This window comes from Myotis lucifugus, unplaced genomic scaffold (genome assembly GCF_000147115.1).
Source record: "Myotis lucifugus unplaced genomic scaffold, Myoluc2.0 scaffold_2334, whole genome shotgun sequence".
NCBI lineage: Eukaryota > Metazoa > Chordata > Mammalia > Chiroptera > Vespertilionidae > Myotis > Myotis lucifugus.
Window position 1 is genome coordinate 1 of NW_005873382.1, and position 15,397 is coordinate 15,397.

Sequence of the window (15,397 nt, forward strand, 5' to 3'; positions counted from 1 at the left end):
AGAACATGTCCGGGTGAAGACGTCACACACATTCTCTGGATGCCACACATGCACACCACACACGCCTCCCTTTCTCTCCCATTTAGGTCCTTAAATCCAGCGACAATTGTTCTCGAATAAAAGAACACTCAGGAGACACTAGGTGGTTCCAGGCAGGCCATAGGCCACCCTCCTTGTCCCGTCTCCTCAGCGGGGACCCTGAGCTGGCAAAGTGTGGGTCACAGAAGGGGTACCCTGGACATACCCCCCGTGACGGAGAAAGAAAGAGGCGGCCGAGTGAGGCACGCGCCTGTGACACTCCACTCTGACGCCCTGCACACGGGACTGGGTGGGACCTCGCCAGGGTCAGGGACCCCAAAAGGCACTGCACTTCCTGTGTCCCACTGAACCGTCCAGGGCCCGTCCGCTGAGGACCAGAGGGGACCCCGCCCCCCTCCACCGCGGCCACGCTTACCTCGCCTTTCTTCACGGTCATGGACTGCCGGCGGGGCGTGATCTCCTCGTTGATGCTGGACAGGAAGTTCTGGGAGATGCGCAGGGCGTCCTGCAGCAGGGGGTGGTCGGGGTGGCTGGGGGGCGTGTGCTTCAGCAAGTCCTGCAGCGGGGCGAGGGGTCGCGAGTCAGACAGCCTTGGCAAGGCCTTGGCACCGCCCTCTGTGGGCACACGGGCTCTGCAGGCCTCGCTGCCGCCTCTCACCCGGGCCCGGGCCTCAGGGCAGCGCTGGGCGGGCACTCGGGAGGCAGGGCCCAACAGAACTCCCACAATCCGGGGGCTCGCATGCTGCCAAGAGGGGCTCCCACCCTCGGGGTCCAGGGCAGGCTGCCTCCACCTCGGCACTGGTGGCACTCTGGGCCGAATGATTTTATTTTTTTTTTCATCTTCACTCGAGGATATTTTTCCATTGATTTTTAGGGAGAGTGGGAGGGAGAGGGAGAGACACAGAGAAACATCGATGTGAGAGAAACACATCGATGGGTTGCCTCCTGCACGCGCCCCGACCAGGGCCTGGGCCGGAGAGAAGCCTGCAACCGAGGTACGTGCCCTTGACTGAAATCGAACCTGGAACCCTTCAGTCTGCAGGTCGACACTCTATCCACTGAGCCAAACCGGCTACGGCTGATTTTTTAAAAAAATATTTTTATTGATTTGCAAGAAGGGAGAGGGAGAGGGAGAGGGAGCGGGAGAGGAAGAAGGAGAGGGAGATAGAAACATCAATGATGAGAACCATGGATCGGATGCCTCCTGCACGGCCCACACTGGGGATGGAGCCCACAACCCGGGCCTGTGCCCTGACTGGGAATCGAACCGTGACCTGGTTCATAGGTCGAAGCTCAACCACTGAGCCACGCTGGCCGGGCTGGGCCGGATGATTTTCTGTGTCTCTAAGACCATGTCCTGCGGGAGTTGGCACCTCCCCGGCCTCACCCACTGGATGCCAGCAGCACCTCCTCATCTGCAGTTTAACAACCACAAACGTCTGCAGACACGGCAGCACGTCCCTAGGGGGCGGACTCGGTCCCGGCCCGGAAGCATGAAGCACGGGCAGTGCCAGGTCAGGAGGAAACAGCCCCCCCAGCCCCCCAGCTCCTCCTCTGGCAGATAAGAGCCTCAGGACGCAGCCCGGCCTCCTCCACCAGGGACGCACGTGACTCGCCCTCAAGGTCACCAGCTCCCTGGTCAGAGAAACACAATCCCTTCCGCTCCCAAGTCCAGGCGCCCTCTGCACAGACAGCCCACAGGCTCCCGGCAGCCCCGCCAGGGCGCTGGGCGGTGCGGCCTGACCATCACAGTGAGGGGACACGAGGCGGGGTCTCTGAGACTCCGGCGAGCCACGGGCCAGATCCTTCCAAACTGGAAACCTCGTCTCCTCTCCCTCCGTCCGAAAGCTCACAGCCCCGGCGTGCAAGGCTCAGTGGCTGTGCAACTTGCTCTAAGTCTGTGAACAGCATCTCCGGGCAGTAGGCATAGGGGCCATGTGTGTTTCCTGGTTTTGCTTCTCAGTATTAAGACAACCCCTTGCCTGGCTGGCGTGACTCAGTGGTTTGAGTGTCAACCTAGGAACCAGGAGGTCACAGTTCGATTCCCAGTCAGGGCACATGCCCAGGTTGCGGGCTCGATCCCCAGTGGGGTGCGTGCAGGAGGCAGCCGATCCCTGATTTTCTCTCATCACTGATGTTTCCATCTCTCTCTCTCCCTCCCTTCCTCTTTGAAATCAATAAAAACATTAAAAAAAAAAGACAACCCATTCAGGGGCTCCCACCGCCTTCAGAGACAGCCCTACAAGGCGGGGCTCCCCAGGCTGGGAGGCGGTGGCCACCCTCCAGGCCCCGGAACGCACCCGCCGTCGCGCCCACACTGACCAACCTGGAGTCCCAGTTCCCACAGGAGACGGGATGACCCGCCCTGCCCCCGCTCCAAGGGGAGCACCTAGGACACCCCGAGAGCCTGCTGTTCCCCCACATCCCCCCTCCACCTCCCATGAGCCCAGGATGGCAGGGGCACCTCATGCCTGCATCTCCAGTGAAGGCAGGGAGCAGAGAAAGGGGAGCAGGGGGCCCCTCATAAACACCCGTGTCCGCCCGAGGACAGCGGGGGCCGCGAGGCGGGTGGGAAGGCCGGGGCGCGGGACTCACGTGCAGGACCAGCGTGCTCCGCGTCACCCGGTCCACAGGCTTGTAGAGCAGGGCTGCGGGGAGAGAGGTGCCGCCGTGGAGAGAGCCGCCCGCCTCACTCGCTCACCCTCGCGGCCAGCTCACTCTCTGCTCAGTGACCTCGAGCACCAGCAAGGCCGGGTCCACGGCGTTGGGCGTTCAGTCTGTGCCGTGGACGTGGAGCCCAGAGCTGCCGTCAGAAGCCGAGCCCCTGTGGCTGACTCAGTGACAACCGCTAAACCGCTTAAGTGTCCTCCTGGGGTTGGGGAGCTGGCCAGCACCCCGTGAGGACGGGCCAGCGGGGGTCCCCACCCTGGCGGGAGACCTGCTCTCCAGGCCAGGGGCCCCCGGGAGCCAACCGGCTGCAGGCCACTCTCTCTTGCACAGTTTGGAGGCCGGATCGTGAGAACGGCAGGAGCCAACTCAGGGGCTGACACGGCCCTCGTCTTTACCGGTGGACACAGGGCCCCCGCTTCCCACGGTGAGCACCGCCCCGAGGGCTCAGATCTCCGCCCGTGCCTCCCTCAGCCTGTGTGCAGAGCGCATCGCTGTCCCCATTTTACAGACAGGGAGACTGAGGCTGAGCAGGGGGATGCAAGTGTGACTTCCCGCTACCCTAGCAACAGGGAGGGAGAAGTGACCCCTCACTCCTGACACCACTTTTCCCCAGAGAGAGGAGGAGGCCGAGAGCAGGTCCGGGCGCCCTGGCTGCACCCTCTATGCAGCTCTCGGGGCCTGGGTTCTGCGTGGGTGACATTTGTCCCAAACGTGTTTTGTCATCTGAAAGCAGGGAAAATACAACCCTCCTTTGGGGCTCCTGGGGGCAGCATGACATTTTTAGCGCCTGGTTTGTGGGTATCTGCTCACGCCCACCATTTTTCCTGTTTGCGACTGCTGGTGGCAAGCTGTCCTGCCCTCTTCCTCCCCCCCCCGCCAGGCCCCGCTCCTCTGTCCTCGTCCCCGACACCACTGCGGGGAGTCCAGAGGGCGAGGCGGGCACCACCTTCGCTTCCCCAGCAAATGCCCCGTCTGCTCGCAGCGGCCGCCCCCTCAGGGGCACGAAGAGGCCTCGGTGCGAGAACTCACTTTCCAGGGAGTTCTTGGTCACCTGGTCCTTGCCATCCTTGTTGCTTCTGGCTCTCAGGTTCTGCAAAGAAAAAAGGCGCATTTTCACGGGGGACGGCACCAGCAGTGGCGAGGTGGCGGGCAGTCCCAGGGTCGGGGAACCTGCCGTGGCCATCTCACCCTTTCTCACGGCAAGGAACCCCAGATGCGGCGGGCCCAGGGCGGGGGTCCTGGGCCACAGTATACGACACAGGGCATGCGCCCGGCCGGCGTGGCTCAGTGGTGGAGCGTCGACCTATGAACCAGGAGGTCACGGTTGGACTCCCTGTCAGGGCACAGGCCCAGATTTCGGGCTCGATCCCCAGGGTGGGGCGTGCAGGAGGCAGCTGATCAGTGATTCTCTCTCCTCATTGATAGGCTCTGCTCTTTTTTGAAACGTGGATGGAGAACCAAAGCGAATGCCGCCCGGTGGTACCAGCCTGATGGGGGGCTGGCTGTTGGCCTTGGCTTAGATTCCCACTTGTGTGTGGTTGGTGGGACCCCCATAACCCCTGGCGGGGGTGTCCCACCACTGTTTCTTCCCTCCTCTATAGCAACCTGCCCAGGTGGACTTAACCTTGGCCCAATGAACCGCAGCCTCCCTTAGAGAATTAGGTCTGTAATTTGTCAAGGTCACCCTGGATTCTGGGCCAACATTCCAGCTGTTAGGGGTGTGTGGGGCTTGTCACTGAATGAGCTCAGGGGAAGAAGGGACTGAACGCGCCAGGCGAAACCTGGGCAGCTGGGGAGGGGAGTCTGGAGCCGGCCCGGCGCCCTGGGGGGTGTATAGCCCGTGCCCAGCAGCGCCAGGCGGGGAGCGGGCGCCCCACGGGGCCTAGAGGAACACGTGGCCCATGTTATCACCGCAGGAGACGGCGAGTGCCAGGGCCTAGGACACGCCACCTCCCGCGATACGTTATACAAGGGCACAGAGCCCGTGGCGCACGTCCAGGCGCGATGGTCGCCCAGCAGGAGGCCGGACGCTCTCCGTTTCTAGTTCCCACTTCTCTCGGAGGCCGCCTTCCTCACATGCAGATCTTTCCCCCTCGAGCCTTACGTGGTCGGGGAAGGCGAGTCAGAGCTCCGAGGAGCGGGACGGCTCCAACAGCAAAAGTGAGGCCCCAGCCGGTGTGGCTCAGCGGTGGAGCATCGACCTATGAACCAGGAGGTCACGGTTCCATTCTGGTCAAGGGCACAGGCCCAGGTTTCGGGCTTGATCCCCAGTGTGGGGCGTGCAGGAGGCAGCCGATCCATGATCCTCTCTCATCATTGATGCTTCTCTCCCTCTCTCTCTCTCTCTCCCTTCCTGTCTGAAATCAATAAAAATACTTACATATTTTTTAAAAAGGGCAGAACTGCGGACCCCCCTCACTGCATCTATGCAGGGGCCTGACTGAACCCTAGCATCGGGCCCTGGCCCCCGGGGGACAGGGGGGATTTGGAACCTCAGCCGCTTCTTGTCTGCTCACAACAGGGTCCCTGCACGGGCAGGGCTGACGGTGCCCCCCCAGAGGCACCTGGAAACGGCTGAGGCGAACGACCAACCCTGGCCTGGTGCACCTTGTTCTCCTGGGTCACGGGGACCAGCGCCCAGCGCGGGGCCAGCCGCGGGGCTGCAGGGGCCCTGTCCGAAGAGCCCCCGCCTACCTCGGAGATCTCTGCAAACTGCGCGTTGGCCTGGCAGCACTTCTCGGCCATTTCTATGGCGACTTTGTAGTTGTCCACAAAGGCCCGGTACACGCCCAGCTGGCTGGCCTGCAGTGGGGAGGAGGACAGAGAGCGGGGGGCAGGGGTGAGACAGGCGCCGCGGCGCTCCATCTCGCTGAGAACCGAGCTGCCGTGCACAGCTCTGGAGGAACCCCAGGTGCCAGGCGGTGCAGAGCTGCAGACGGCTCGGCTCCCCCCGCCGCGGCCTCCCACCTGCCTCCCCGCCCCACGCACCGAGCCCGCTTCCCTCTCCCACGGCGACAGCGACACGAGCAGTGACTCACGGCCCACCCCGGGCAGGTAACGGCTCCCTGCCCCAGCTGCTCAGTCCGCCCACCCGACGCCTTTAAAAGGTGCCACTGACAAGAGCTGAAGTTCAAGGCTGTCGGTGAAGGCAGACAGAGGTCTCCACGCAGGTGGGATGGTGTGGCACCTGCCCCTTCTGGCTGCAGGAGACGGACGTGGACAAGGAGGTCGGCCCCTCAAGCCTGTGGTGGGTACGATGCTCCGTTCACATCGGTATTTTTTTTTTTTAAATCCTCACCGGAGGATATTTTCCCATTGATTTTCAGACAGAGTGGAAGGGAGAGGGAGAGACAGAGAGAAACATCGATGCGAGAGAAACACATCGATGGGTTGCCTCCTGCAAGAGCCCGACCAGGGCCCAGGCTGGGGAGGAGCCTGCAACCAAAATAGGTGCCCTTGTCCAGCATCGAACCTGGGACCCTTCGGTCTGCAGGCCGATGCTCTATCCACTGAGCCACACCGGCCAGGGCCCCAGTCACATCCGATCCCTGCAGACACATAAGGGTCGTGCCATCTGGCTGCCTTTGGAGGGGCTCCGACTGCTCAGATATGAGCCCGGCCCAGACCTGGCGAGGGGACCCAGGCGTCACAGTGCCCGCCTGGCAGTGGGAGACCTGCTGGCTGCAGGCTGCAGGCTGCAAGGCGAGAGGCCTTTTGTTTGGCCTTTTCAAGCCAAAGACATTAGCAGAGGGTCTCCCCACATAGCCCACAGCTCAGACACTCCACGGAGCAGCCCCTTCCATGGGGAGAAGCGTGTGTGCAGCCACCGCCGTCCGGGAGCCCCGGGCCATCTGCAGAGGTGCGGGGAGGAGCCAGCCTTCATGTTGCACCAGAAGCCTAGGCTCGGGGAGGGTCCGGGCGGACCCCGGGGACCCATCGGCCGGGCCTCCCACTGCTGCCTGAGGCTTCCCCTGATGCTGGGGTCTGTCCTGTTAGAACCGAACCTTTACTTCTACATGCATTTGCGTTTACAGTGAATTTTATGTTTCTCCAGGTGACCATCCAGACACTGGGTAAGTCAGGCGCTCTCAGCACTGTCTGGTCTCCTGGCCCCGCTCCCAGTGGGGGCTGCATGGAGGGCGTGGGGGCGCACAAGGAGCAGCAGCAACTAGGGGAGGCCCTGCCTGGCCCCCGCCACGCCCATCACCCCGGATAAGTCACTGCACCCCCAAAGGCCAGGTTCTCATCGTCGGTACCACGGTCAGGCCCAGAGCCCTCCTTCCTCCCCCTTCTCCCTCCCCCGCGGGTCCCTGAGCCCCTCCCACCCAGAGGAGGCCCGGCTGCAGGCACGGCCACCACAGGCATGAGTCACCCAGACACGGTGCGGCCAGCTCCGGGAGAGACCCGATAAGTAAATACGTGAAGCCTGCCCGGCGTGGCTCAGCGGTTGAGCAGTGACCTATCCGCGCCAGGAGGTCACGGTCTGATTCCCGGTCAGGGCACGTGGCCAGGTTGTGGGCTCCATCCCCAGTGCAAGCTATTCCTGAGCAAACGTCACCCAGACCCAGACTGGCTTGTCCCCTTCCAAAAAGTAGTCAAGGTCACGGGAGAGACGTCCAGGCCAAGGAACTGGATAGAGGGAAGGACACGAAGGAGACGCAACAGCCAAGCACATCTGTGACCCTGGACTGGATCCTGCGTCAGAGGACGAGAGTGGCCGGAAGGAACACCATGGCCAACGTGGGGGAGATGTGCATACAGAGAGCATGTGGAATACCAGCACCACAGCAGGGCACATGCAAGAGTCAACCAATGAATGCAACAGATCGGTTTCTCTCTGTCTGTCTGTCTGTCTCTCTCAACTCAATAAATAAACATTTTAAACCCTCGATGGTGTGGCTCAGTGGATAGAGCGTCGGCCTGCAGACTAAAGGGTCCCAGGTTCGATTCCAGTCACGGGCACGTGCCCAGGTTGCAGGCTCGATCCCCAGTAGGGGGCGTGCAGGAGGCAGCCAATCCATGAGTCTCTCTCATCATTGGTGTTTCTATCTCTCTCTCCCTCTCCCTTCCTCTCTGAAATGAATAAAAATATAGTTTAAAAAATATGTTTAAATATTTCAAAAAAGTCTGCAAGTGATTCAAGAGCCTTTTATAAAAAATATATTTTTTATTGATATCAGAGAGGAAAGGAGAGGGAGAGAGAGATAGAAACATCAATGATGAGAGACTCATTGATCGGCTGCCTCTTGCACGCCCCCTCCTGGGGATCGAGCCTGCAACCCAGCATGTCCATAGGTCGACGCTCAACCACTGAGCCACCCCGGCCGGGCACCACCCCGGACTCTTCCTTGAACTGTCACCTTGGTGTCCCCCGAGCCCCACTAGCACCCACCTGCAGGTCCCTGGAGAGGCCCACCCCCGCCTGCCGCCTCCGCAGCCCCGAGCTCCCTCCCGGCTCCCGTCACTCACCAGCTTCTGGAAGAGGTCGCCCACGCGCTGCTGGTGGCTCCACTGCTGCACGCGGGGGCACAGCCCGTCGTAGAACTCCTTGTGGATCTCGTAGAGCTCAGGCACTTTGAAGAAGATGGTCTCGATCTGCTGGCTGGTCAGCACCGGCTGGGAGGTGGTGGCCGCCGCCTTCAGAGGCTTCATGGGCTGCAGGGGGCACAGGTGAGGCCGCACGGCCACAGGTGAGGGGCCACCATGAAAGGGCTCGCCGTGGGCCAGGGGCATGGGATGGCCACAGATGATCTTGGTCATGTGACATATGTGCTTGTATTTATTTATTATTTTTAAATCCTCACCTGAGGGTATTTTTCCATCGATTTTTAGAGAGAGTGGAAGAGAGAGGGTAAGACAGAATGAAACATTGATGTGAGAGAGACACATCGATGGGTTGCCTCCTGCACACACCCTGACCAGGGCCCAGGCTGGGGAGGAGCCTGTAACTAAGGTACGTGCCCTTAACTGGAATCCAACCCGGGACCCTTTGGTCTATAGGCCAACGCTCTATCCACTGAGCCACACCAGCTAGGGCTCTGTGCTATTATTTTTAAATTCTATGACATATAGCCTGGCCGGCATGGCTCAGTGGTTGAGCGTCGACCTATGAACCAGGAGGTCATGGTTCGATTCCCGGTCAGGGCACAGGCCCGGGTTGTGGCTCGATCCCCAGTGGGGGGCGTTCAGGAGGCAGCCGATCCATGATTCTCTCTCCTCATTGATGTTTCTAGCTCTCTCCCTCTCTCTTCCTCTCTGAAATCAATAAAAATATATTTAAATTCCATGAAATATAAACATGTGAAGCCAGCTTGGGTTGGCACCTGTCTTATGCTGCCATCCACCGCCCCTGGGAAGCTCCGGCTCCACCCAGGCGGCCTGCTCTGACCCTCCCACAGGTGTCTCAGGTGTCTCACTGACTCCCAGGAGGGTGGGTGCCCCCGGCCCCAGCCAGCTGACCTTCGGCCCGGGCCATGTGAGCCGACAGCTCCCCGCGCCCCTGCCCCACCCACCAGCCCCCCCACCCCGCACCCGCCTCACCAGCAGCAGCGCCTCCAGGTGGCTGAGGTACGTCTCCTCACTCGCCAGGATGCCGGACAGGACCCACTTTCTCATCTCCAAGCCCTTCTCCAGGTCCAGCTCAGTCTGCGGGCGAAGCAGACAGAAGTCAGATCTGCGAGGTGGTGCCGGAGGCGGCCCGTCTCAGAGAGGCAGTGTGTCCACCTCGACCAGCCTCCCAGGAAGCTCCGGGTGGCACCAGAGGGCACCACGGACACCCCGGCATGTCGGCCACTCACTCGTGGTCACCGCCAAGCCGAGAGCCACCGCTGGTCTTGACATTGGGGAGCTTGGAGCCGAGCCAGCCGGGCCAGGCCTTCCTCCTGCAACCGAGGAGCGGTGGTCCCAGGAGAGGCTGAGCCGAGGGGCGTCGGGACCTGCCACACGGCCACCCCAGCTCCCTCTGCCGCTGTCACTCCCTGCCTGGAATCTGCCGCTATCACCTGACCCTTGGACCGAAGGGCCGGGCAGTCCTGTGCTGCCTCCTGCCACACACCCTCCCTCCTGGCCTCGGGGCGGAGCTGGGGGCTGCTGCCACCTGCCCCGGGGAACCCCTAGGGTGCTCCCAGGGCTCAGGACCTTTGCCTCTCGAGCCTGCTGTTCTGATTCTGTGGGCAGGGACCCCCTCATGGGTGGGCTACAGGATCCCCTCCCCTCCAATCAATACAGCTCGACCGCCTTTGCCTCCAGAAGCCAGAGCTCACGCCACTGGACGCCGGGGTCGGGGGCAGACAGAGCCCACACAGCCGGAGAAACAGATTCCAGTCCCAGCTGTGCTAACACCACGGTTGCACGTAGAGTCCGGGTCTTTAACGATCACGGTCCAGCGAGGCCTTTGCAGTGGCCCGAAGCCACAGTGACCGGTGCCCTGACAAGAAGACGTCAGGTGGTCCCAGTCATAAAAGAAAGAAGTCCTGTCCTGGGGGTGTATTGTACAGCACGGGACTGCCGTTAATAATACTGTTTGCCACCCTGACCGGTGTGGCTCAGTGGATAGAGCGTCCGCCTGAGGACCGAAGGGTCCCAGGTTCGATTCCGGTCAAGGGCATGTACCTTGGTTGTGGGTGCATCCCCAGTGGGGGGTGTGCAGGAGGCAGCTGATCGATGTTTCTCTCTCATCGATGTTTCTAACTCTCTATCCCTCTCCCTTCCTCTCTGTAAAAAAATCAATAAAATATATATATAAGAAAATAATAATACTGTTTATCTGTGTGAAAGTTGCCAAGAGAGCAGCTTTTCAAAGTTTGCATCAAAAAAAAAAAAATCTGTAACGGTGTGAGGCGATGGATGTCACCGGGACGGATCACCACTTCAGTGCACACCCATATCGAGTCACGCAGCGCACCTGCGGCGAACATGAGCTGAATGTCAGCGTCTGGATGTGTGGAGAAGGAGACTGAGGTGCAGACACACAGGGAGAAGGCAGCCGTGGCTCAGCCAGCGAGAGGCCTTGGGAGAAACCAGCCCGGCCGGCACCGTGACCCTGGACGTCCCGACTCCAGAAGCAGGAGCAGTAAATCTCTGTGGCTTAGGCTCCCCGCTCCGTGGCGCTCGGTTATGGCCGCCCCAGGGAGCTCAGACAGACGGTGATGATGCTAAAGGCCATGACAACTGCCTCGTGACTGCCTGGCCACCGGCCCAGCTGGCTCCCTGACCGGGATGGACGGGGTGTGGCAGAGCTGGTGCTGGAGGCTGGCCACGCCCAAGAGGGGCCGGGCCCCGTGTTCAGGGAAGGTGACCCGATGGCCTGCCTGTTCCACCACCAGGTTTCTCAGCCCACAGGGGAGCACGGGACAACCTCTGCCGTGGCAGCCCGTGGGCGTGGAGGGAAAACACCGCCCCTTCGTCACTCACCTCCCCAAACCTCCCAGGGAGACCCCGGATGAGGGGCAGGCTCCTGGCCCCCAGCACCCCTGACATCGGGGGCTGGAGGACCTCGGTTGGGAACTGGGGCCACTGTGTGCCTTGCAGGGTGCTGAGCAGCATCTCTGGCCTGTATTCAACATGTGCGAGGAGCAGCACACAGCAAGGAGCTGCAGCTGCTGCCACACGCCCCCGGGGCCCAATCCACCCCAGGGGAGAAGTGCTGCTTTTTTTTTCCCAGTGGGTTAATCCTCACCGGAGGATGCCTTTCCATTGATTTTTGGAGAGAGTGGAAAGGGGAAGGAGAGAGAGAGAAACATCGATGTGAGAGAGACACATAGATTGGTTGCCTCCTGCACATGCCCCGACTAGGACCGGGGATCAAGCCTGCAACCAAGGTACGTGCTCCTGACTGGAATCGAACCTGGATCAGTCCGCTGACCGACACTCTATCCACTGAGCCAAACGGGCTAAGGTGAGAAATGCTGGTTTCAAGGGCCCCCGGTGTCACCAGAACCCGGAATCAGGACCAGCAGTGTGGCTTCCCTGTGTCCCCAGCCCTAATGGCCATTCACCCTTCCTGGCCTGGTGGGAGGGAGGTGCCTTGTGGTGAAGACGGCAGGACGCACCCAGGGCCAGGAGTGCGGGAAGGGGCTGCAGAGCTGGGCCAACCAGGTGAGCTCCTTTAGCCCCGAGCCTGGGTGTGAATGGGGAAGGGGCCTGGTCCCTGCGTCCCATCTACTTCCGCTTCCTGTATCCCTGGGGCTTGTATCACATCCTCACTGCCCTGGAGGCATCCAGAGCCTTCCGGGCCCTAACCAGTGTGGCTCAATGGATAGAGCGCCGGCCTGAGGACTGAAGGGTCCTGGGTTCGATTCTGGTCAAGGGCACGTGCCTGGATTGCAGGCTCGATCCCCAGTAGGGGGCGTGCAGGAGGCAACCGATCCATGATTCTCTCACATCATTGATGTTTCTATCTCTCTCTCCCTCTCCCTTCCTCTGTGAAATCAATAAAAATATATGAAAAAGCAACAACAAAAAACAAAGAGCCTTCCTGGACTGCCAGCTTGCTTTGTGGCATCTTGTAAGTGTACATGAGCTAGGTGCATGTATGTGTGTGCTTGCATGTGTGCGTGCGCACGTGTATGCATGTATGAACGTGCATTGTGTGAGTGTGCACACATGTGTATGCATGTATGAACGTGCATTGAACGTGCGTGTGCGAGTGTGCACATGCGTGTGTGTGAGTATGTATGAACGTGTATGTGTGCGAGTGTGCACATGCATGTGTGTGAGTTTGCACATGCCTGTGCAGGAACCAGCCATTAAGATCTTGGCCGAGAGCCACCCTGGGAAAGGACACCCAGGCGTCACACCCAGCCGCCTCCCTGAGCACACTGGGCGGGGCTCCTCGGGCAGGGCCTCGGGACACTCTGTGCCTGATGCTGACACTCCCTGCGCCAGCAGTAAGTGCTGCATGACGATTCCTGAGCCAGCAAACCCACGGTGGACGGATCTAGAACTCCACGCGGGCCGGTCAGTGCAGGTGAGGGTCCTAGGGCAGGAGTCTGGGGCGGGGGCGGGGTGGCCACGTCGCACAGGGCCTGGGGCTTAGGGAGAGTCTCCTCAAGGGACCTGAAGGTGGAGGGAGGTCCTGTCAGGGAGAGAGAGCCCTCGGGGGCGGTGGGGGGACAGGCAGGGGTCCTCCCGGGCTCAGGACTCCACCTGCCCACTCAGGCCCCTGAGGGTCTTTGCCTGTAGGAAGCCGAGGGAAAGGCTCAGGAAGGCTTCCAATCCGATCGCTGTGTGGCCTCGAGCCAGTTGCTTCACCTCTCTGAACCTTGGCTAAGTGTAAAATGGTGCAATTGGACGCTGGGTAAGAAGCCGCACAGGCAGGTGTGTGCCACACACTGTTCCCCCTCCCGTGTGCAGGTTTCGGCACAGGCCTCGGGCCGAGGTCTTTAGAAATCACAAAAGCGTAAGAAGGAAACCTCTTGCAGCAGAGGCGCCAGCCCAGAGAAGCGGCAGGAAGAGCAGACTCCTCCGTATTTAATCCTGGGGTGGAAATCACCCAGAAACAAGCTAAGCACAGGGGGAGGGCCCTGCCATCAGGGGCGTTGGGACCAGAAAGACAGAGGTGCAATCTGCCCCAGGGGCAGGGGTCTTCACACAAAGGAAGGGCCCGGTCGGTGTGGCTCAGTGGTTGAGCCTCCACCTATGGACCCGGAGGTCAGGGTTCGATTCCTCATCAGGGCACATGGCCTGGTCGCAGGCTCGATCCCCAGTGGGGGGCGTGCAGGAGGCAGCCGATCCATGATTCTCTCTCATCACTGATGTTTCTCTCTCTTTCCCTCTCCCTTCCTCTCTGACATCAATAAAAATATATATTTTTTAAAAAACTGTGGTCAAATGGGTGGGGTCGTCAGCACCCCCTCTGGTAAGAGGGAGCAAGTGCATTTGTGGGCGTCTCTCCTGCTCAGCACCCATGCGGGGGCCGCCCCCACAGGTCCCAGCATGAGCTGCCTGCCTCCTCCACGCCGGGCTGACAGCGCCCTGCACCAGCAGGCGGTCCCTGTGCCCGATGAAGGGGAGAGAAAGGAGTTTTAACGACCGACATCCGACCTTGGCTGCTCCATCACTTGCTGGTCCCCTGCCCCTGAGCAGAGGGGCTGGGCTTCCGGAGCCTCTGGGACAAGGACAGCTGCCCGCTGCCTGGGACTCACCGCTTTGGCGGACTCCAGGGCGCCCGAGGCCAGCGCATCCCGGCTGCCCCTGCCCTTGCTGCCCAGGTGGGGCGAGGAGGAGGGCGAGTCATCGATGTAGGGCAGTCCGTCCTGGTGTCGGCGCTGCTCCTCCGCCTGGTCTGCGGCGCAGCCATAGCCAGGCGGCGTTCCGAAGGACGTATCTGTGTGTGAGAGAGGCGGCCTGTGTCAGAGACGGGGGTGTCGGGGGGACAGGGCACGCTGAAGGGCCGACTACATCCCCCCTGTCCCAGCAGGGACCCAGCTGCCACCATCTGCCACCTGCAGGCACCAAACAGGGACCTCAGGCACACGGACCTCACCTTCACAACCGCCTGGCCACAGACCCCAGGGCGCGGAGGGGACGGACAGCCGCTGGGCCCAGACAACATGAGACTGGGCTTCCGAATGCCGCCTGGGACACATGCTCCTTATCCCGGGAGGGGCCCTGAGCCATCACAGACAGGCGGACCCCGAATGCTAGTGTTTTGCCGTCAGGAACAGTCCCTCAGACGCCTGTCCGTGGGGATGTGACAGGGTGGAGAGCACAGGCCAGCACGGGGGCCCGGTGCAAGCCACGGCCACCCCACGCCGCCCCACATCTGCCGGGCCAGCCCACCCGGACCCCCATCGGAGCGCCTATGAGGACGAGAACGGCTCACCCCACAGCACGGTCCCCACTCCTGGGGACTGTCTACGTCAGAGGGCAGTCCCTCCCTCCCAGGCTGAGTCCTAAAGCCACACCCCGTGGCTTTCTGTAGCTCTGCTCCCAGACCCCTCGCCAGGGCGTCGCCCCACAAGGCCCCCCCTGCTCCAAGCCCACAGGAGGGCCACTTCTGGGCTCCACAGGCAGGTTCACGGCCCACGGGGTTCCCGAGAGGTGGCGCCGATTGGGTCATGTCCCCAGATGACATCACTCCCGTCATGACTCACCTGCTCGCAGCCCCACCTAAGGGTCATCGCCTCTGCAGTGATCACTCACCCACTTACAACTCCCGCCCCCGCACTCCCCCCCACCCTGGGCTCCGGCCCCGGGTGCTGCTGGTGCCCACGCCACCCAGGCCCGGTGGGCAGAGGGCCACCCATGGACCTGGGAGCTGACCCAGCAATCCCGGGGGGTCGGGGGGACGTCCCTTTCCGTTCTTTCCACATGCACAGCGGGAGGAGCGGTGGCCGGAGTGGCCTGTGGTCACTGCCAGCTCAGAATGGCCAGCGTGCTGGGTGACGCCTCTGCCCAGCTTCGGGGCCCACGGGCGGCCAGAGTCTCCGCTGCCTCCCACGCCTCTGCCACTCCCAGCAGGTGTCCCGAGCCTTGGCTACAGGCCAGCGATACCTGGGGAGCTTTGAAAACAACGCAGCCGGGCCCCGGCCAGTGTGGCTCAGTGGATAGAGCGTCGGCCTGCGGACTGAAGGGTCCAGGTTTGATTCCGGTCAAGGGCACATGCCCGGGCTGCAGGCTCGATCCCCAGTGGGGGTGTGTGCAGGAGGCAGCCCATGATTCTTCTCATCACTGATGTTTCTCTCTC

At 61.5% G+C, this 15,397-nt stretch overlaps 1 protein-coding gene across 1 annotated transcript; it reads right to left on the reverse strand.

Moving 5' to 3' along the window:
• Nucleotides 1-82: 82 nt before the first annotated feature.
• On the reverse strand, nucleotides 83-14,297 carry LOC102426169 (breakpoint cluster region protein-like). The gene is made up of 8 exons (XM_014450456.2): nucleotides 14,195-14,297; nucleotides 13,854-14,035; nucleotides 9,250-9,354; nucleotides 8,179-8,364; nucleotides 5,404-5,511; nucleotides 3,739-3,799; nucleotides 2,635-2,687; nucleotides 83-595 (listed from the first exon to the last, which is right to left on the reverse strand). Exons 1-8 carry the CDS (start codon nucleotides 14,295-14,297, stop codon nucleotides 83-85), a joined length of 1,311 nt encoding a protein of 436 aa, XP_014305942.1.
• Nucleotides 14,298-15,397: the final 1,100 nt, after the last annotated feature.

Excerpts from the sequence above, each read along its gene's own strand:
- LOC102426169 (XM_014450456.2), bottom strand. The coding sequence starts at position 14,297 with ATGTGTCCCAGGCGGCATTCGGAAGCCCAGTCTCATGTTGTCTGGGCC. Across the intron at positions 14,036-14,194 it reads GTGGCCAGGCGGTTGTGAAG|ATACGTCCTTCGGAACGCCG; the intron begins GTGAGGTCCGTG and ends TCTCACACACAG. Across the intron at positions 9,355-13,853 it reads CCCTGGAGTCCGCCAAAGCG|ACTGAGCTGGACCTGGAGAA; the intron begins GTGAGTCCCAGG and ends CTTCGCCCGCAG.